Below are 23,029 nucleotides of genomic sequence, written 5' to 3'. Positions count from 1 at the left end.
AGGACACACTGAAGTATAAATGTAAGAAGAACATTTTGTTCGAACACAAAACTGCCCCCTCCCCTCCCCCTTAACTGTGCTGTAATGTCATAATTCGATTAAAAAAGAAGGCGGTTCTTTGAGAGAATACATTCAAATTATCATGTTTTAAAAAAAATTAACACTGTAAATTTATACGTAAATGTTAAATGATATCTTTGCTATTGTAAATGTGTTCTGGTCTCGAACGTGATGCGTCAGTCAAGCTGATCGTTTTCTCCGAACACCATGTATTCCAAACATGACTCAAACATTGTGTATAGAAAGCATTAAGAAGATCAAACGATCATCTACACTTTTGAGGATGTACATTTTTTAATCAAATAAAACCAATGCATAAGGATGTGTTCACAAATACAAAAACTGTCATGACATTGCAATGTCAAGACAGAAGTTTGTAAAAAAGGCATACTGCAACACAAATTTTAAATTTCTCATGTATATGTTATTTATAATAACTTTGTAATTAGTAATTCATTTTAGCAAATGTCCACCCTTGTGCACTGCATTCATGTATTGCAATGTTTTCCTATGTTACTTTTATAGGGTACAAACATGTAACTACAGTACGTAAGGATAATTGTTCGTGCATACCTCGAGAATAAAGAGAACATGTTGCAGTTCAAGAGATGACTACTTATCCTGCACCATAAAAGTACTATATGTTAGTTTAAGAATTTTTAATAGGAGTGTCCTTTGACTTCTTACAAGTTTTGTTATTGCAGATTTATCAATAAAATGTACACCATTCACTTGTTTACATTAATCAGCTTAATTCGATGCAATTACATCAATTATATCCGTATACAGATCATAAGTGAAAAAAATACTACATATCTTTCTAAATACAGGCAAATGGTAATTAGTTTCTTGAAATCTTAGAGTTTAATTTAGTGACAAGTCTAAGTTGACGATAAAGCTTTGCCTAAAACACCTATGAGCACTTGCTGGACACTTCCTATCATTTTTTTAAAAGATATAGAACACGAGAGCACATATACTTGAAAATACATGTATACCACTCTTTAACAAATGCATCTTATCTTATAATGCTGACAATATAATGGAATTACAAAAACGAAATAGGAGTTTCTAATTCTTAAGGAATGTCGACATAATGAATAATTTGTTTACTCATACACTTCATATTTTACATTTTAGAACTTACGGTTAATGAATAACAAGGTTAAAGAGTAATAGACGAATCCTCTAAAAATGGAAGCTCAAAATCAGTTGTAGGCGACTCAAATTATGCTTAAAAGTGTCCAAGGAAGCAGTGTTACATGAACACCAACTCGACTACTAGCAGCATATACACAGGGTATTTTATGTTTGATATTGACCATCTGAGTGCTATGCAGACAGTGGATTATGGAACATTTTGGTGATAAACGAGCCAGTGGCATCAGTATTTTGTCAAGAAATTCAGAACAGTGCTTGACTTAAGAAGTTGCAAACGATGAGTTACACTGTGTTCATAAGACACTAGACTTTGTTGTAACATAATAATTTTAAATATATGACGAACATTTTGTTTATGAGTAAATATTTGGACACATTTTGCAAATTACAAATGTTATATTTCTAACTTTTCTAACTTGTCATTTTAAAGTTGCTTCAATATTTCACATTTTATTGTACTTTTTTTTAAATGTTTTCTTTTTTAATCAATTAAAGACGTTTTAATCACTTGAAATATTTGTTTTACAAGACCACAATAATGTTTCAGAGAATATAACACTTTTTCTGGAACATGTAAAATTGTGTTCCAGTAATATACACTATGTGTTCTGGATATTAACACATATTTCTGGAAAACAGTCTGAGCGTTCCAGAAGTGTTACAAGGCTTAGAACGCGTAACGGCATACAAATTTGCTCACAAGGACATGTTCCAGATTCAAACACTGGGCGTTCAAGGAGTACACGCTATCCGTTCAAGAATAACACATAGCGTTCGAAAGATGCATACATGATATTAAAAACTGGAACACGAAAGTTAATATCTGGAACACTGTTACGCGTTCCAGATTCAAACACTAGGTGTTCAAGGAGTACACACTATCCGTTCAAGAATAACACACATAGCGTTCAAAAGATGCACACATAATGTTAAAAACTGGAACACCAATGTTAATATTTAGAACACCGTTACGCGTTCCAGAAGTGTTACAAAAGGGCGTTCAAAAAGTGTTCAGATTCTTAACACTTTTATTTACAGTGTACAACCTTCATACTGACTGTCAATTCCTATCACACAACCTTCATACTGACTGTTACCTCCTCTAACAACACCTTCATACTGACTGTTACCTCCTTTAACAACACCTTCATACTGACTGTTACCTCCTCTAACAACACCTTCATACTGACTGTCAAGTCTTATCACACAACCTCCATACTGACTGTCAAGTCCTATCACACAACCTTCATACTGACTGTCAAGGTCTATCACACAACCTTCATACTGACTGTTACCTCCTCTAACAACACCTTCATACTGATTGTCAAGTCATATAACAACTATGTCATACAGACTGTCAAGTCCTATAACGCCACCTTCACACTGACTGTCAAGTTCTGTAACACTACCATCATACTGACTGTCAAGTTCTGTAACACTACCATCATACTGACTGTCAAGTTCTGTAACACCATCATCATACTGACTGTCAAGTTCTGTAACACCACCATCATACTGACTGTCAAGTTCTGTAATACCACCGTCATACTGACTGTAAAGTTCTATAACACCACCGTCATACTAACCTATAAGTCCTATCACAGCCATGTCTTCTTCATCTTTTAACATTTTCTTTACAACTTCTGCGGCCTTGAAAAAAAAAAATACAAAAGAAAACATAATTGTTAACGTCATTGGTGTGCAAATAATAGTTAATGTAACTAATGTACTATAATAACATAATGAAAATATTAAACAATTGATTATTCATAACTGTTTAGTTTTCGCTTTTTCTTGCAGTAAAGAAGGCATATTAAACTTAAAATGAAGACTATAACTAGAAGTTAACAAGGCACGTCGATTCATATTTACTGATTGTATGCTAGCTAGAAAGCAACATCCAAAAAAAAAAGAGGGGGAGAAGAAAAAAACCTCTGCATGACAAAAATTGATCCTATACTAAATTATGCATAATCAAATGCAATTATCGTTCAGCCGGAAATTATGCAAAATCAAGCTGAATATCTCAGTTTCAATCTTTAGGTATCGACCACCAATCTCTATTTAATATGTTTGTAGCGTTTTATAATCAATCTGTGCACCATGTTACTTTATGCTTCAATAAGCGACATTTCTGAAGCTTATTGAATATTTAGGTTTATCAAACTGTTCATCAAACCAGCGAGACATATACGCTGTAACTATTTCAGACGCAAAATTGATGCTAGTTATGAATAGGAATGTCACACTATACAAAACTCTTGCAGCACGACTTTTGTAACAAGTACAGCTAGAGATTCCTATCCTATTTATGTTGCTCTATCTTTAGTTTTATGTGTAGTGATAGATAAACTGATGTTTGACATTGTCTTTGGTTATGGTCATGATGTTGGCTGTCCCTTTTTGATTTGCGATATTTATAATAGTTCGTATCTTGATTCTTCTTCATTTTTGCAAATGGAACGCTTTTCCTTTATAGTTATTTTGTCCTACTTATGAGGGTCTAGATAGTCCTTTATTTCTGAATTCTTCAATTTTTAGTGCCATTTTTCTATATTCTTTATACTTTTTGATCATTATTCTATTCTTTATATCTTTGTCCCATTATCCCCTATTCTGTGACCCCCCCCCCCCCAAATCCAAATCCTCATGTATCACCCATGCAGATGCAAAGTTTGAAAAAATAATATTCAGGAAAATATCATTTAAATCATTAATAGATGCTCTAAATTTTGTTATTTGAACTCAGCGATCATGGAATCAATAACTATTTCTTTTCTTTTTGCATGGTGAAAGTACTGAAGTAATTAGAAGTATAGAAGTAATGTCTTCGTCTCGATATAATATTATACTGTTAAAATTTTCAATATCAACTCAAATAAACTGTGTACCAAAAACACAACAATTGTTATTTGCACGAACCCTGATTCGAATTTAGTAACCAATACCACAGCGACCGCCTTGACAATATAACAATATTAAACTTCCCATTAGGCTGGTAGACAGATGATAAAATGATGACAACAGCGACGACTATATATTACACATACAATGACCTTAAATAATGCATTGATTCCCACCGAGTAAGGAAAAGCTAGACAGGATCATGCGGTTCTATGACAAAGGTCGTTGAATATAACGATCGTATTTTAAAAAGATAGTTCAATGAATGTATCTCCAATTTGATTCAATCTTTTGAAAACATTTCGTATGGTACTAGTAGATGTAAATATTAACAATCAGATAATAAAGAAAGACGCAACCATTAAGAGTAACATATGTTGGTCTGATTCTATGAATAAAAAAACAAATGTCATATACCATATCTATGATATTGTTTATATCGAATACTAATAGAGTGTCTGCATATAAAAATAAGTAGATGCTCATGTGGTGTGATTGCATATGATATAAAAAAAAGAAATGTGGTATGATTGCGAATATGATCAATGAGACAACTCTCCACAAAAGACCAAATGACAAAGAAATTAACAACTATTGGTCACCATACGGCCTTCAACAATGAGCAAAGCCCATACCGCATAGTCACTTGTGAAAGGTCCGAAATGACAAAAGTAAAACAATTCAAACAAGAAAACTAACGGCTTAATTTATGTACAAAAAAATGAACGAAAAACGAATATGTAACAAATCAACCACTGAATTACAGGCTACTGACCCGGACAGGCATATACATACAGTATGTGGCGGGTTTAAACATGTAAGCGGGTTCCCAACCCTCCCCTTAACCTCATGGGACAGTGGTGTAACAGTACAACATGAAAACGAACTATAAAAATCAGTTGGAAAAGGCTGAACTCATCGGATGGATACAAATAGAAATACTACACAGAGTGGACGTGGCTGGGTACTTGTATATCCCAACAACAAAAACACACATCTGATAGTACTCGCAGTTACTGACTGCTAGTTCCAAGCCACTAACCACTAATAAAAAAATCCTACATCTAAAACTAAATTATCAATCACTACACATCCAACTTCCCATGGATTTAGGATAAAGACGTCAGAAACGGTAAGAGAAATATAGATTCCTACACTGCAACAAGTGTATTACGATATTTCTCCGCTCGAGACAGTTAAATTTTATTATTTAAAGCACGAGGCTTGCCGAGCTCTTTAAACAATTAAATTAAACTGTCGAGAGTGGAGAAATATCGTAATATACGAGTTATAGTATCGGAATCTGTTTTTCTAATGACTTAAGTTATTCTTTTTCAAAGATTTTCAGAAACTTGTGTTCTTTATATGCGACGTCATCAGACAAGGTTACCTTTTTTCATGACGTCACAATAGGTAAATTGAGAAGAAAACAAAACATTTTGACGTCATAATCAAATTTTGACTAATCATTTGCCGAGAACAGATTTTTCACTAGTGAGGATAAATATTTTTCTCACACCGGTCAAATTGCACAAAAATTAGAGAAAAACATGACCTTGTGCCATGCCAGGATACAGTTAGGCAGCAACCATTTGATTTTCGGGGGGGGGGGGGGGTCTATGGATTTTTTTGGAAAGAAAAGTTTGTTTCCAGTTTTTGGAGAAAAAAATAATTTGTTTTTGACCCTGAGAAAAAAAAATTATTTGTTTCACCCTCAGCTGCCACTCTATGTAATGCTAAAATTGAAAGAAAAAATTTGTTTTCTCCTTGTCGCCAAAAAAATAGATTGTTTTTCGCCGTAGGCGAAAAAAAAGTTTGTCTGGAAAAGAAATCCATAGCTCCCCCCCAGAAAATCAAATGGTTGCTGCCTTATCGACATATTGTAGACCCATGAATGTGTATATGTAAAGACACAAGTCTCCACAAAAGACCAAACGACACAGAAGTTAACAACTACAACTAAAATCCATACCTGTTCTTCTAAACTGTTTCTCATGAATTTAACTAAAATTCTAAATAAAAACAAACATAATCCGGCAGATCCTCCTTGAAACTTGGCTTTAATTTTTCCAATTTTACAAACACAGACGCCATTCCGTATTAACCTGTGTAATAGGTCATGGTCAACACTGTCCCGTCCGTCACGTCCACCTACAATAAAGGAAAAACTCAGTGTAAGTACCGATAAAACAATACTCCTACAATAAAGAATAAAACAAACTCAATGTTAGTACCGATTAAACAATAGTCAATCTTAGTAATGAAAAAAAACAAAAAAAACTCGAGGAATATAAATTGATAACATTAAATACAAATTTGATAATATCTTTATTGTCATATAAACATAATAAGTTTGTGACAAAATAAAACACCAAAAAAAAAAAAAAAAAAACAGAAACAAACATAATATAGCAAAGAAATTACAACACATGGATACAATAAAATATTATACTTCAGTGCTAATGACTATTTTATAAAGAGAAAATATTGTTATAAGTTTATTCAAAGGACCAATGAGTATGTACATGGATAGTATCTAAATTAACGAGCTCCATCAACAATATAAAAATAAGAAGATATATTTTCGTACGATAGAATCACGGTGGAGTTTACTGATTAAGTTTGTATGACGTAGATAAATGTAACCTAAACATGTGATAACGAATCCCTGACTTGACAGTTATACATATATGAGGGGGGGGCAAGGGGGTACCCATAACAGCAAAACAGTGAATTGATTTGGTGAAAAACAGATAACAAGGAATTGAAAAGGGATAATAACAGATAACAGTAAATGAAATATGAAAATAAATCTGTCCAGGACCAATCCAGTAGATGACTCGTAGATCTTAGTATATAACTTGTGGTACGGACCTAGAAAATTGTAATTTGTGTAAACAAGACGTTTCGGCCGTTGAGGCAGTTCTGCCTTGGTTGATTTTTTTCCGTAACTTGTACAATAAGTTATAGTATGGATGTTGAATTTTTCTGAACGAAATTTCTAGTTTCTGTTTTTGATATAGGGATATTTTTAATCTAGGGCATTTGAGGGATCAATTTTTAATGATTTAGGGTTTTTTATTTAATTTTTGAAAATAGTGCAGCCAGTGACACTTTATTATCAATTTGATTTTAAGATTTTTTTTCTGAAAAGCAATATATATACTTTACAAGTAATAAAAAAAAACATTGATGCACAATATATTTTTTTTTATTTTTGACCTCATGATAAAACTTACTTATAAAATACAAAAATACCCAGATCAGTGGAGACAGGACATATGTAACTGAAACACGCATGCCAGTTATGGTTATTCTGATAATAGAAATTGACTCAAGTGACAATTCTGATAGTATAATAGAAATTGGACCTAGTGAAAATTTGGATGACACCAAGTGAAACACCAATCATGTATCTTATGTGAAATTATAGAATATGGAAAATTTGGGTACAGCATTGGAGAAGCTGTAGGATTTTAAAAAGGGTATTTGTCGAAAAATTAAACTGAAGACACATCTGTATTTGCATCAATGGTTTCTGAGCTTCAATTTTCGCCATGTGAAGCAGTTAAAAAGCTTTTAAAAATATGGTGGTCAGGGTTCTCTTTCATGTAAATGAAAAGAGAGGGAGTAGCACTTATAATATAAATGCTAAAAGAAAAAGATTTTGTATAATTCCCAAAGCCATAATTCAAACCCACACCACTTAGTAATGTAAAACAATTCAAAGGAGTAAACTAACTGCCTAATTTATCCACAAAATAGTGAACGAGAAACTTAGTAACACAGTAACAAACTACAGCCACTCAATCCAGGCTCCTGACTTGGAAATAGGCACATACAGAATGTGACTGCGTCAACTTTAGCATGCTAGTTGGTGTTCAATCCTCCCCTAATCAGGGACAGTGGTGTAATAGTACAACATAAAGATTATAATGTAGTCATTGAATAAAAAAATCTATAGGGTGTACCAATGCTTTTTTTATAACAAAATCCATACTATAAGTTATTGTACAAGTAATAAGTGAATTATAATTTGTACAAAATGCTACATGTTCACAGACAATGGAATTTATTACAAAGGATAATAATAATAAATACTGGAATGGTCCACGGTCCAATTGATTTTATATGTTTATGTGATGTATGTTACTGAAATTCTTCTGCAAATACAGGGCCACCCGATATTACCAGTAGAAAGACCCCAATAGATATACATTGTAAGAAGATGTGGTAAGCGTGCCAATGAGACTATTATCCATTCAAATCACAATTTTCAATTATCTTCAATTTCTACGGAAGATTGGCTGTCAAAATGCTAACATTCCAATTTTCAATAACAGTTAACAGCAAATAGATTCTCACAATAACAAATAACACAATAGATAATAGTCCTATAACAGCTAACAAAGAATAAGACAATAACAGCTAACAGTAAATATATTTTCAGAATAACAGATAACAAAGAATTAAAATGCCCCATAACAGCATAACAGTTAAACCCCTTGCCCCCCTATATATAACGTCCATTTCATTCTTAAATGTCACTGACCTAATGAGTGACAGAGGTACTTAGAAATGTGGTCACTTTTGATCTTTTTCCGACCTGCAGTAAAACCCTTGCATGGTGGTTCGTACGTTTACATCTGTGAGGATGTATAAATACGCAGCCACGTCTGATCAGAATGGGGACGTTTAATCCGATGCCTCGTGTAGAAAGAACGACACACTCTGTCCTCTTCATTAACCCTTGCAACAAATCGTAGAGGTTCTTAAGTTGCCTGCAGGCCTGTTAACGGCTTTTGATGTACCAGTCTTTATTGTATGTTCTTTTATGGATCTTTTGTTAATCAATTGATCCAGATTAAAAGAGAGGGTCGATATCCAATAAAAACATTTCCATGCGAATTGTCTTAAGTTATATCTTACTGTTTTTCGTTATTTGAAAACTCAGGTGTTTTAATTCTTTAATTCGTTCATCACTTTTATGAATTTTAGTCGATTTATATAGCTTGGCATACTTCATAGACACTAGATATCATTACCGTAGCTGTATTTGGCAACATTTTTAGGAATTTTAGTCCTCAATGCTCTTCTGTTCATACTTTATTTGGCCTTTTTAACATTTCTTTTATTCGAGAGTCACTGGTGAGTCTTTTGTAGAAACGCGCGTCTGGCGCAAATACAAAATGTCAATCTTATATCTATGATGAGTTTATTTGTCTATTGTTGAACACTGAATGCTGCCTCTAGAGTTTGGCCATTTTTGTCTTGGTCTCGTGGACGTATATTGCATTTCCCCCTTAATCCCCTTGTGTTAAAATATTAAAAATACTATAACACTGAATTAAAACTACTCGGAACAACTTTTTGATTCTGCTTTCGATCAAACCAAGATCAAATCACAAAAATCACATAAAAACATCCCACCACAGTGGCTGACGACATAACAGAGAAATTAAAAATTGATTTTGTATGCCTACTCCTCTAAGGCGACAGAACGGTGGCCTTCTTATGTACAACAATCTGCTTCCTTGTTTTGTTTGCTTCAAATATTTTCATACGATAGTGTGGAGTTTACTAAGGCAGTCCATGTTATATGCGGCTCTATTCATTACACAAGACGAAAATCTCGTAAAAAAAAAGTTCCCACAAAGGATATTAGGATACATACCTGGCAACTGCCACTATTTGCAGGGGATTGCTGCTATTAAAGTTCCCAAATGGAAATTTTGAAAGCGCATATTTGTCCACACTTTACAACACAACAATCAATTTTACCATGGCTAAACAATGATTAAAGTATGAAGAGGAAGAAACAAAAACCAAAACAGACATTAGAGACGTCAAAGTTATCTTAATAGATTAGAGGTTTCGATGGTCACATAGATAAATGAACAGGGCTGTATAATGCGTGTATACCATGAACAGTCTCTGTATAAGGACTTCAGTCGGAGAAGAAAGAGTATGAAAGGCCGATCATGTCAAAAACCCGATAAAGTAACGCGTTAACATTTAACGCGATAAATACAGTTTTAACGCGTTAAGAAATCAATATATTTAACGCGTTAAACTTTGCAATTATCAAGTTTGGGATTTAACCCGTAGGTGAAAAAAGACGTTTATCGCGTTAAAATACCCGTCGCACTGGCCACATGTGTCATAATGAATCACATTAACGCGTTAAATTCAACACAATTACGTTGCTACGATACATTACTTTAACGTGTTAAAACATCATTTAACGCGTTAATATATCATTTAACGCGCTAAAACATCATTTAACGAGTTTAAACATCGTTTAACGCGATAAAACATCGTATAACGCGATAAAACATCCTTTAACGCGTTAAAACATCGTTTAACGTGTTAAAACATCGTTTAACACGTTAAAACATCGTTGGATGAAGTTATGGAATAATGTTGCTAACGAATACAATGATCTGTTCGCATTTTTTAAGTACCGTTGTGTCCTGGACATTACAGACGAGGAGGATAATGAAGATATTACATTTCGTCATCCTCTCACGATTAAACCATTCTCTTTAACAAACCAGATTTCAAAATAACAAACACGGTTTGTTAACTGAAAACCATACAAGTTCTAATGTCCTATTTGTAACAGGTATCTTGAACAACATACTATCAAAAACAAGTGCTGCAAATGAAAAAAAACCACCACAAACACAAGAAGATGACACCAATGAAGACGATAACATTTTAGCACACTCGGGAATGAATTACAGCCTTCAACGTTTAGCCTTGGTTCACACCGAACAGCAAGGTATAAAGGGTCTTAAAAAAGACTAGTGTAAAACCATTCAAACAGGATAGCCAACGGTCTAATCTATAAAAAGAAAATGAGAAACACTTATGAGGCACACCAACAAACGACAACCACGATACCAGGTACGTGACTTAGGACAGGTGCAAACAAATGCAGTGGGTTAAAACGTTTTAATAGGCACCAACCTTTATCCAACTTGAAACAATAGTGTGATATCACAACGTAGAAAGACACACTTTAAAATATCAAATGAAATGGCTTTACTCAATCAAATGACATATTAAAATAACTAATGAAGATACACTGAACGAATGAATTTGATCTATGACTCAATGTAAATACAAAATAAAACAATGGGGTTAGAGTCAAACAATATCAGAAAGACAATCATAACCTTGAACAAAATTCAGGACTGATAACGGACAGAGAAACGGACGGACAGTCAGAGAGAGTCTCTTTCAGCTTTACAGGTAGGGCATTAATTATAGCGCCCATTTTAAGGGGGGGATAAATAATCTGTTCTCCATACATGCCATATTACAGAACAACGCAGTATCTATAATACTAAAATTACGAGGTCCAATTTGTCAGCCGTCATCACGTAAAAACGACGAATCAAAGAATTCAACTTTATATACAACTAATATAGTACAAAGGTGTAGATTAAAAATTACACCACTCTAGGCCCTTTTGTTTTCCACGTAATTAATATCGCCAATAATAAGGAAGTTCCGGGTCGAGTCCGATACCGATACCAATAGTATAATCACCTGTTACCTGTAAACCTTATCTGTACGTTCCGCATCTGACAGGCGCACCACCAAACGGTGTATTCAGGATTAATATGCTATATAAACGGGTCATAATCACAGGGTTGACACTACTAAATTGTTAAATTGTTACCTATTGTAGTATTTTAATCCGTAAGACTTTCTAAGATAACAATACGAATACTAAAAATCTGGACTAAAAATAAGTTTCAATTTGTTAGCGGGCATGACGTAAAACAGCGAATCAAAGAATTCAACTTCATTTATAACTAATATAGGACAATGCTGTTGATTAAAAAATACTCCATTCCAGGACCTTTTGTTTTCCAAATATTTAATATTACCAATAATTGATAAGTTCCAGTTCGACGGGTTCAAACAGAAAGATTTGAAAGCAGAGAAAATTGTGTATCTTATAATCGGCATGACTTTATCAGATGACATTACTAATACTAAAATAAGGCTTGCGCATAGTTATATACTTTAATTCAGTCACGGACCCGCGATATCACGGGTGTGTTCTAGTTTAGAGGTAAAAATGTCGAAAATGAATGATTGCGCGGCAATAAAAAAAAACTACTTAATAAGTAGTAAAAATAAAGAAAAACATCCTCTTTCCCCAATGGATATCAAATGGTCATCCTCTTACTTTTGCCACAGATTCATTACCTTATTGGGCATGGTTTACTAGATACTGGATGCCTGCTCTTAAAAGTCTCTTGTTTTAAATATGTTCACAATTCACACACGATTGCTAGCTGATAAATTCATAATGGATACCAGGTTTGAAATTTTGTATTTGCACCAGACGAGCGTTTCGTCTACATAAGACTCATCAATGACGCTCGAATGAAAAACTAGAGGCTCTCAAGAGCCTGTATCGCTCACCTGACTCTACTTGGGTTTTTGAAAACGTATAAAAAAAGATTTTTTGGTTTAATATTGCATTCTGTTCTGTGGTTTTCTAAAAGAAGACATTTGTATGTATTTCCCTTGGGTCCTATGTTAAACTAAGTCCCTCGCTTGCGGCCATCTTGGATGATGGATCGGCTACAAAGTAACAACACTTGGTCAGCACCTCATCAGGAACATTCATGCCATGTTTGGTTCTATTCCATTCCGTGGTTCTCCAGAAGAAGTACAAATGTAAAAAGTTAACGACGACAGACGACGGACGACAGACGACGGACGCCAAGTGATGAGAAAAGCTAACTTGGCCCTTCGCGCCAGGTGAGCGAAAAGATAAAAAAGGGCGGTTATCTGACTGACAGCCGTGTAACAATATCCGATTGTAATGTTTAACTGAGGTATGGTTGATAGATATAGTAAAGATATGTCATGTTTTCACCATCTGCAGCAAAAAAACTTCACTTGTAGAGACTTATGTAAGTATACGTCAAACTAACATAGTTTATGTTAAACCCTAATGTTAGATACAGACATCAAAAGATGCAAAAAGACCAAGTAAAATATCTGAAAAACCTGACTTATAAACAAAATCAAGACGAAGCGTAAAGACAGGTTGACAAATTTAAATCTAGCTGGCCTTTTCTAAATTAACATGATCAGTCCATGTAAGTAAGGTTGAATTAAATTAAACGTTGCTTTCAACACGTTACTGTAGCTTTTAACGCTGTAAAGTTGCATTAAACGCGTTAAAAATGTTTTTAACGCTTTAAAGTTGCATTTAACGCGTTAAAGTTGTTTTTAACGCGTTAAAGTTTCATGTAACGCTTTTAAGTTTCATGTAACGCTTTTAAGTTGCATGTAACGCGTTAAAGTTGCATGTAACGCGTTAAAGTTGATGTAACGCGTTAAAGTTGCATGTAACGCGTTAAAGTTGCATTTAACGCGTTAAAGTTGTTTTAAACGCGTTAAAGTTGCATTTAACGCGTTAAAGTTGCATGTAACGCGTTAAAGTTGCATGTAACGCGTTAAAGTTGCATTTAACGCTGTAAAGTTGCATTAAACGCGTTAAAGTTGCATTTAACGCGTTAAAGTTGCATGTAACGCGTTAAAGTTGCATGTAACGCGTTAAAGTTGCATGTAACGCTTTAAAGTTGCATGTAACGCGTTAAAGTTGCATGTAACGCGTTAAAGTTGCATGTAACGCGTTAAAGTTGCATGTAACGCGTTAAAGTTGCATTTAACGCGTTAATGTTTCATTTAACGCGTTAAAGTTGCATGTAACGCGTTAAAGTTGCATTTAACGCTTTAAAGTTGCATGTAAAGTTTCATTTAACGCGTTAAAATTTCATTTAACGTGTTAAAGTTGCATTTAACGCTTTAAAGTTGCATTTAACGCTTTAAAGTTGCATGTAACGCGTTAAAGTTGCATTTAACGCGTTAAAGTTTCATTTAACGCGTTTAAGTGGCATTTAACGCGTTAAAGTTGCATGTAACGCGTTAAAGTTGCATTTAACGCTTTAAAGTTGTATGTAACGCATTAAAGTTGCATGTAACGCGTTAAAGTTGCATGTAACGCGTTAAAGTTGCATTTATCGCATTAAAGTTGCATTTTAAAACGCGTTAAAGTTGTTTTAAACGCGTTAAAGTTGCATTCAACGCGTTAAAGTTGCATTTAACGCGTTAAAGTTGCATTTAACGCTGTAAAGTTGCATGAAAAGTGTTAAAGTTTCATTTAACGCGTTAAAGTTGTTTTTAACGCGTTAAAATTGCATTTAACGCGTTATAGTTGCATTTAACGCCTTCAAGTTGTTTTTAACGCGTTAAAGTTGCATTTAACGCGTTAAAGTTGCATTTAACGCGTTAAAATTGCATTTAACGTGTTAAAGTTGCATTTAATGCGTTAAAGTTGCATTTAACGCGTTAAAAATTCTTGTCACGCGTGAAAGTTGCATTTTTCTTATCTTTTTACGCGGTAACCTTCTTTTAACGCGTTAAACCCTCTTTTAACACGTTAAACCTTCATTTAACGCGTTAATTCTTATTTTAACGCGATAAGTAATTAATGACGATGATATCAAAACTGTGCTGAAAATCAATAAACTTTATCGCGTTAATTGATAAAGTTATGACACATGTGGCCATTTCATTTAGTAAGTTTCGAGTAAAATCTGACGCCTTAAATTGTAGTTATGGCGAAAGAAGAAAGTATTTTCGGTAATTTTTTGTAGTTTTGTGCTTAACGCGTTAAATAATAAAATAACGCGTTAAAAATTATTTAAACGCGTTAAAACTGTATTTATCGTGTTAAATGTGATTTTATCGCGTTAAATGTTAACGCGTTATTTTATCGGGTTTTTGACATGAACGGCCTTTCATAAAAGAGAAACGTGGTATAAAATGTATTCTGGCATTTGTAAAAAGAAAAATCCAATAATCATAACGAGGAAGTATTGCCCGATCAAACATGACAAGGAAAAATAATAGTAGGGGACGACCATTTGATATTCGGGAGCATGGTTTTTTATTTTCGCGATTTATTTGCACATGATTCCTGCATTTGGTGCATTCTTGCAGAATAATAATTTTCTTCCTGTCTTATGCAGGGTTATTTATTTTCAGCTCCTACCAGGTCAGGATATTCATTTTCAAAATCCTCCTGCCTCCCCATCGTACGGAAAATGGTGGTCTCCTAATTGTAGACGAAAATTTTTCATTCTTTTACCAGAAATTGTTCTGAAAATGATACTATAACTGGTGCTGTTTGTAGTATAAGGTTTTTGTTTTAACTCATTAACCATGCATGCATCGTAAACTGTTCCCCAAAAATAAACATCACAATTAAATTGTTTCTATAGTGGTGAATTGTGGAACAAATCGAACAATCGATAACCACTAGATTCCTCAATAGCGGCACGATATTGACATTTACAACTAATGACAATATTTTTAATATTCTGTGGTTGACCATGATATTAGCAGTGCAGACAACTATCGACATCGATCCTCACCATGATATTAGCAGTGCAGACAACTATCGACATCGATCCTCACCATGATATTAGCAGTGCAGACAACTATCGACATCGATCCTCACCATGATATTAGCAGTGCAGACAACTATCGACATCGATCCTCACCATGATATTAGCAGTGCAGACAACTATCGACATCGATCCTCACCATGATATTAGCAGTGCAGACAACTATCGACATCGATCCTCACCATGATATTAGCAGTGCAGACAACTATCGACATCGATCCTCATAGTCGGTCTGTGGTTGACCATGATATTAGCAGTGCAGACAACTATCGACATCGATCCTCATAGTCGGTCTGTGGGTGACCATGATATTAGCAGTGCAGACAACTATCGACATCGATCCTCATAGTCGGTCTGTGGTTGACCATGATATTAGCAGTGCAGACAACTATCGACATCGATCCTCATAGTCGGTCTGTGGGTGACCATGATATTAGCAGTGCAGACAACTATCGACATCGATCCTCATAGTCGGTCTGTGGGTGACCATGATATTAGCAGTGCAGACAACTATCGACATCGATCCTCATAGTCGGTCTGTGGGTGACCATGATATTAGCAGTGCAGACAACTATCGACATCGATCCTCATAGTCGGTCTGTGGGTGACCATGATATTAGCAGTGCAGACAACTATCGACATCGATCCTCATAGTCGGTCTGTGGGTGACCATGATATTAGCAGTGCAGACACCGATCGACATCGATCCTCATAGTCGGAATCAATTAGCCTTTTTTGGCAATGTGAAATAAATTTGTAATTTGTAACATGGCAGACATAATGGCCGAAAAAGACCATTTAGTGAACATCAATTTAGAACGACTGTTCGTTGAAGACGTTACTGATTTCAGTTCATAAAAAAAACATATTTCCTGTTTTAATGTCTTCTAAGAAAATGTTCTTCAACACTATGCACTACGCAAATGTCAGGTAACTATTACAAATCACTACTTAAGTGATCGAGTTACGCGATGTTGTCATGTTGGTTCTCATTTTAATATTACGTTTAAAGGTAATGGTTTATTTTTTTGTTACTTTAATATGCGCATGAAACTTCTAAAAACTTATGAAAGGTATTGGTATGGCGTATCTTGTGCCCTATGTTATAATATTTAATGTTTTTCAACTTACGATTGCGTGCGCTTCTGACATCTTCCAGACTAACCGCCATATCAGATATCATCACAGTAAAATCGCCATCTGCTGTTCGTTTTAATCTAAAACATCAATTAATAAGTTTGCAAGTTTGCAGTCAAGGGTATATGGAAATTGCAATCAAAATGTTTTGATACTCCTCAAAGTCTTCGAAGAACTTCATTGTTTAAAAACGTTGCCACTTTGCTAAGCAATTATTAAAATCTGGTTAAAATATAACTATCGTTGGGTTGTTTAAGGAAACAAAGTAATGAGTATTCTTTAAGCTAATAGTTGTGTTTTTTCATAAAATGAAAATGAATTGTGGCTTTCCTTTCGATTAAAGGCCTGTATTCAAACAGTAGGACCGGTGGTCGGTGGTTTTATCCGAGCTATCTCACTTCCTCTGCCAATAAAAACTGACCGCCATGAAATAGTGCAATAGAGCCGAAAGTGGCGTTAAACACCAATCAATCAATCAATCAATCAACAAGAATGTGTCCATAGTACACGGATGACCCACTCGCACTATCATTTTCTATGCTTAGTGGACCATGAAATTGGGGTAAAAACTCTACTTTGGCATTTAAATTAGAAAGATCATATCATATGAAACATGTATACTAAGTTTCAAGTTGATTGGGCTTCAACTTCATCCAAAACTACCTTGACCAAAAACTTTAACCTGAAGTGAGACGAACGGACGGACGGACGGACGGAAGCACAGACCAGAAAACATAATGCCCCTCTACTATCGTAGGTGGGGCATAAAAACTAGGAATACATTCAAACTGGAAGTGTTCGCTTTTCAAGTATTGCAGAAATAATACTTACATGCCATCATAAAATAAACTGTAGTTTCCATTAATACAAATAGCACCATTTCTTGTTTGCAGCCTTCCTGCTACCATAGAAGCTTGTGGAAGCTTGGCATTCTGTATCTTCATTCTAAACAATATATATATATATAAAGGTGATTAACAATTCAAAGCATTTATGAAATTGAATTGAGAAACAATTGTGTCAACTCAATTTTGCTTCAGTTTTTATAAATAACTTTTATAAATTTTTCACTTCAATACGATATTATTTAATTCTTAGAAATAACGAACATTTTTGGGCCCTGCCCGCATCCCGTAATTTAAAGGTACTTTCATCGGCCCACTTTCATAAAGTATGGGTATGTTATTTTTCTTCCCAGCGTCTATTTAACACCACATGGTAAATGTAATACTATTCTTAACCAGAGCAATTCAAAAATTTGCCTTAAAAATGAGGGACGAAAGATACCAAAGGGACAGTCAAACTCATAAATCTAAAACAAACTGACAACGCCATGGCTAAAAATGAAAAAGACAAACAAACAACAGCACACACGACACAACATAGAAAACTAAAGAATAAACAACACGAACCCCACCAAAAAACTAGGGGTGATTTCAGGTGCTCCGGAAGGGTAAGCAGATCCTGCTCCACATGCGGCACCCGTCGTGTTGCTTATGTGATAACAAATCCGGTAAATAGTCTTATTCGGTAGGTTAACAACGGGCTGTTATTCTGTATAGACAGTTAGCTTTTTTGAACGATAAAATTCAGAAACAAATTCAGGACCGTACAGGAAACAATTGGTTGACAAGGGGTAAAACAATTTGAAAGATTCCCTTCCAATTTACTAATTCGAATTAGTTCTCTTAATCGCTATTTTATATTTACTCGCAAATTGTTCAAATGATGATCGTCTAAATACTCTGCAGAATTGGTAAATATTCATTGCCATTGTTGTTTTAGAATATACTTTTAGTTTAGAATATTAGTTACTCCTTATTTTTTTATTTGATTATGTTTAATCAATTATGCACTTAATGTAAGACTTATTACACTTACCCAGTAAATTTATAAAACAAACTACCGCTGGCTCCTTCGTGGTCCTTGATGTCTTGTTGAAGAAGACGTTCAGCTAAATTCTTCAGCTGACTGTTGTTAGCTTCGTGCCCTGAATCATAGATTATAATGTATGTTAATTCGCTACATTTATATACTATTATAGTAGAGTCATAGTGTACTTAAACCTAGCTGGATACATGCTAAGGGGCCGACCATTTGATAGGGGCTGCCTGGTCAGGAGGGGTTTTGAGGATTGACTATTCATTTTCATCTGTTCTGTGCTACGAATACTTATTTTTTTCGTGAATTTATTTTCTATTTTTTTACACAATTGTTTTCTTCATTTAGTGTTGCAGAATATTAATGAATGGTATTTTCAGCTCCTACCAGGTGGGGATTGATACCACCTTTTTAGTGGTCGTCCAATGAACAAACTTAACCAATGCAATATCGTTAAAAATCAAACCGTCATAGTAAAAGTTGAAACGTATATTTTTGTTTTCGTTTCAACTTTTCTTAAATTCTTCATTTCTGTAATTAATTCAAGTATTATCACAAGTAGTAGCCATGTCATTGGATTATTTTCCTTGGAAATGTTTGTCCATCAATTTCCATTAAACATCTTCCTGTATAATTAGCAGCTAATCGGATGCTGAACACCAAAGATTCATTGACCATTAATGTCAAAACATTTCCTTCACTTTTATCATTTCTACCTAAAGATAGCGTGCACCATTTAAGGAGTAAGATAAAAGAGACCAATTTGCGACATAATTTCTTTTGACATCGTAATTATCACTTTTAGCATGTGTAAGTTTGTTTCTTGAACAACAATTACAGCAGAAAAAAAATATGTGCACCATAAAAATAAATGTCGTAGGTCCATAAAATGTCATTGGTCCATATTAAGTCATAGGTCCACATACTGTAAGGATCCACATAATCAACAGTAAATGACAGGGCCAAAGAGCTGTTTATCTTCAAGTAAATACAGGACTTTTAGTGATATATTTGCTTCGAAAGGCAAACACAAAAAAGGGTGTTTGATAGCATACACACCAAGAGGTCATAAACAGAATAGCAAACAACCGTCTAAGATTTACTCTGTCTAGGGAGTTGCAAACGTCTTAAAATTTACTTTGTCTAGGGAGTTGCAAACGTCTTAGATTTACTCTGACTAGGAAATTGCAACCGTCTGGAATTTGCTCTGTCTACGAAAGTTTCAACCGTCTTAGATTTACTCCGTCGAAGGAGTTACAACCGTCTGAGACTTACATTGTCTAGGGATTGCAACTGTTTGAAATTTACTCTGTCTAAAGTGAAGTAACCGTCTTAGAATGAAAGATACCAGAGGGACATTAAAACGCATAGATCAAAAATAAACTGACAACGCCATGGCTAAAAATAAAAAGACAAACAGACAAATAATAGTACAAATGATAGTACAGAAGACACAACATAGAAATCTGAAAAAAAACCAGACATATTGTCTAGGAAGTTGCAAATTTCTGAAATTAAGTCTGTAAAGGGAGTTGCAACTATCTTAAATTTACGTTGTGTAACCGTCTGAATTGTACTATGTCTTAGAAGTTGCAAGAGTCTTACGTTTACTTTTTTTAGGGAGGTTGAAACCGTCTTAGATTTAATTGAAGATGCAACCATAGTTATACTTGAATACCATTTGTCATAAAATTGACATTTACAGACAAACTGTATTGTATGGTGCCAAGACTGTAGCACTTCCTACTTTGCTGAGAGCATAAAATCAAAAAGTAATCAGAACAGCTAAAAACACCAAAAGCTTATGGATGTTGTAATTTTACTTTTGGATAAAAAAACATCGATATTTTACCCAATCAATGTATTCATATATGAAATTATTGAATCAACATAAAGTAAACAGGAAAACGTTATTTATAGCAGTGTTGACAGCTCCCGTGTTGCGTGAGTTGTAATAGCAATAAATCCCCAGTTAAATGAGAAGGATGATACCTAAGAATAATTAATTCCTCACAAAACAGACCATCAATTCCCTCAAAGACATGTTTAATGATGAGTGATCAAAGATCAATAAGTTTTCACACTGATTCTTAGTTTTGGTTTTTGTGGTTGTTGGTTGTAAATAATTTATAAAGTTTCAGGTAAATCAAATTACTCCGAAACTTTAATACATTGATTCTTACCTGACATGCTGGTACATATCCCATGACATTTACATCACATGTTCAGCGTCAGATGGTGTCTGTAAAAAAGATTTATAGAACAATATCATATTTAAAATTCATCCATTTAAAGCGCCATATGATAGGAAAATTAGCAAAACCATACTCAACAATAGTAACGTATTTAGTATTCGCAAAATCCCAAAATTGCAGCCTCAGCTGTACAAAACTAGAATATTTTACTATCCACTCACTTTTAAAGACAATGATGGCATTGTCACATTCTTTTTCATGTTAAGACCGACTAATCTATGAATTTCAGTAGACAATTTGATCTTGCCCTCTGTTTTACTTGCATTCATTTAGAAATTTGTCCTCTATCTTAATCTATAAATAGTTACAAATTATCCCATAAATGAACGAACAAAGAGACAAAACAGGCAAATCTAATGCCAAAGTTAAAGTAAAGAAAATATGAACAGTGCGCTTTAAAATCCTGTATGTCAAGTGAGTCCGGTAACTGGTTTTCACAATACAGCTGATCTCCACTGGAGCACAGCTCGTTCTGCTTACCGTTCCAGAGCACACGAGTTTACCCCCAGTCTAAGTGGGGCTGATGTTGCTCAATCTTAAGTTTTCTGTGTAGTATTTTGGGGCTGTTGTTAGTCTGTCCGTCATGTATTATCCCTTTGATAGTATCTCAAGTTCTTGCTTCTCAACAAACAAATAAATAATCATAATGGTAGGCCTTGCAAAGTGGGTTTTCCACTGTGAAATAAGGGTTCGATGGAGGCAAACATTTTACTTTGCATCCGTCAACCTACGAATCAACTAAAGATTTTGCTGCAAGGGTCTTTATATTCATTCATCGCTGTCAATATAATGGAATTTGATGCGACTGTCATACAAGTGCGAGGTTTAGCTATAGCTATAAAACCATGTTCAATCCACCATTTTCTACATAAGAAAATGCCTGTACTAAGTCAGGAATATGACATTCGTTTGATGTGTTTTAGCTTTTGATTTTGCCATTTGTTTAGGGATTTTCCGTTTTAAATTTTCCTCGGAGTTCAGTATTTTTGTGATTTTACTTTTTATTTTTTATTCTGTAAACCTATTTTAGACCCTCAAATATCGACATAGTAATATCCAGATTTTATAATGTTTCATTATCATCAGCTGGCATTGTTTAGCAACTGCATGGTTTGTGAATTTATTACATTATTTAGTATTACCAATATAATTATAAATAACAACAAAAGTAAATACGTCCAGTAATAAATAATCACGGAACAAATAAGTTCTGAATAAAGTACATCTAAACAGTGACAGCTGCCGCCAAGAAATTGCAAATCCTAATGTTATAGAATACAATTAACATATTTATATTTGAAAGATTGCATAATGTTTTAAGTAAATAATCCTTTCTTATATATGATGCTTTCTGTTTATCTAAATGTTTCAGCACAACTGGTAAATTTCCATGGTTCTCGTATGTAGAAAATATAGCCAATACAAATAAAACAGACGTTAATAAAATACAGGAAATAAACTATAACCAAGAGAAGAGTTCTTTCTAAATAAAATTAAAAGAAAGAAAAGATAGCTTTGAAAATATTTTCAACTAGTTAAAGAAGTATAAAATGTTCTTGTACAGTAAAATTAAAACAAAATATGAATTAGACAAATACATTCTTAAAAAAGATTTTGAAAACCGAAATATAGTAAGTAGAATGCAAATCAGTGACCTTTTCTTTGACATAGAGATGGGTAAATATAAAAGAATTCAAATAGAATGTGTAGACAAGTAATAGTAATGAGGATGAAAAGGAAAACATCGTTTTCTAAACATGTAAAATCAATAAATCTTTTCGAAAACAACTTGAAAAAGACTCAAATAATATTTGTCCAGGATTTTCAAATTATCTTAAAAGGATAGAGTTATAATTACGTCTATCTTTATTTGACAGTATGTAGCTTACTATTCCGTTTAATAAAAAGTCATTTGAGGAGAGTGGACACATCCAACATCTGCATTAATATCATTACTTTCTTTACTAACGCTATATATATATATATATATATATATATGATGTTTAATATTTTATAATTTTTGCAGTGTGTATATATTTGTGTTATATTGCTTAAATAACTGCAACTCCTTCGGGCCTAGGGGTATAAATGTGCATTTAAGTAATAAATATGTAAAACATGTGG

The 23,029-nt window shown here is 34.0% G+C and overlaps 1 protein-coding gene across 5 annotated transcripts in view; it reads right to left on the bottom strand.

Annotated features, from left to right (window-relative positions):
* LOC143045748 (bactericidal permeability-increasing protein-like) overlaps positions 1-23,029 on the bottom strand; it is a 33,448-nt gene that overhangs the window by 4,651 nt on the left and 5,768 nt on the right. For all 5 annotated transcript variants that reach the window (XM_076218469.1, XM_076218464.1, XM_076218465.1 and 2 more), the window contains exons 2-7: positions 20,834-20,892; positions 18,651-18,759; positions 17,601-17,714; positions 16,764-16,849; positions 6,098-6,276; positions 2,808-2,871 (exon numbers count right to left, since the gene is read on the bottom strand). In XM_076218469.1, coding sequence (XP_076074584.1) covers positions 2,808-2,871; positions 6,098-6,276; positions 16,764-16,849; positions 17,601-17,714; positions 18,651-18,759; positions 20,834-20,840 — 559 coding nt within the window. In that variant the 5' untranslated portion in view covers positions 20,841-20,892. The remainder of the gene's footprint in view (positions 1-2,807; positions 2,872-6,097; positions 6,277-16,763; positions 16,850-17,600; positions 17,715-18,650; positions 18,760-20,833; positions 20,893-23,029) is intronic.

This window comes from Mytilus galloprovincialis, chromosome 9, assembly GCF_965363235.1.
Source record: "Mytilus galloprovincialis chromosome 9, xbMytGall1.hap1.1, whole genome shotgun sequence".
In the NCBI taxonomy this organism is placed as follows: Eukaryota; Metazoa; Mollusca; class Bivalvia; order Mytilida; family Mytilidae; genus Mytilus; species Mytilus galloprovincialis.
The sequence above is the reverse complement of the archived record's forward strand: the minus strand, read 5'-3'. Positions and strand labels throughout refer to the sequence as shown.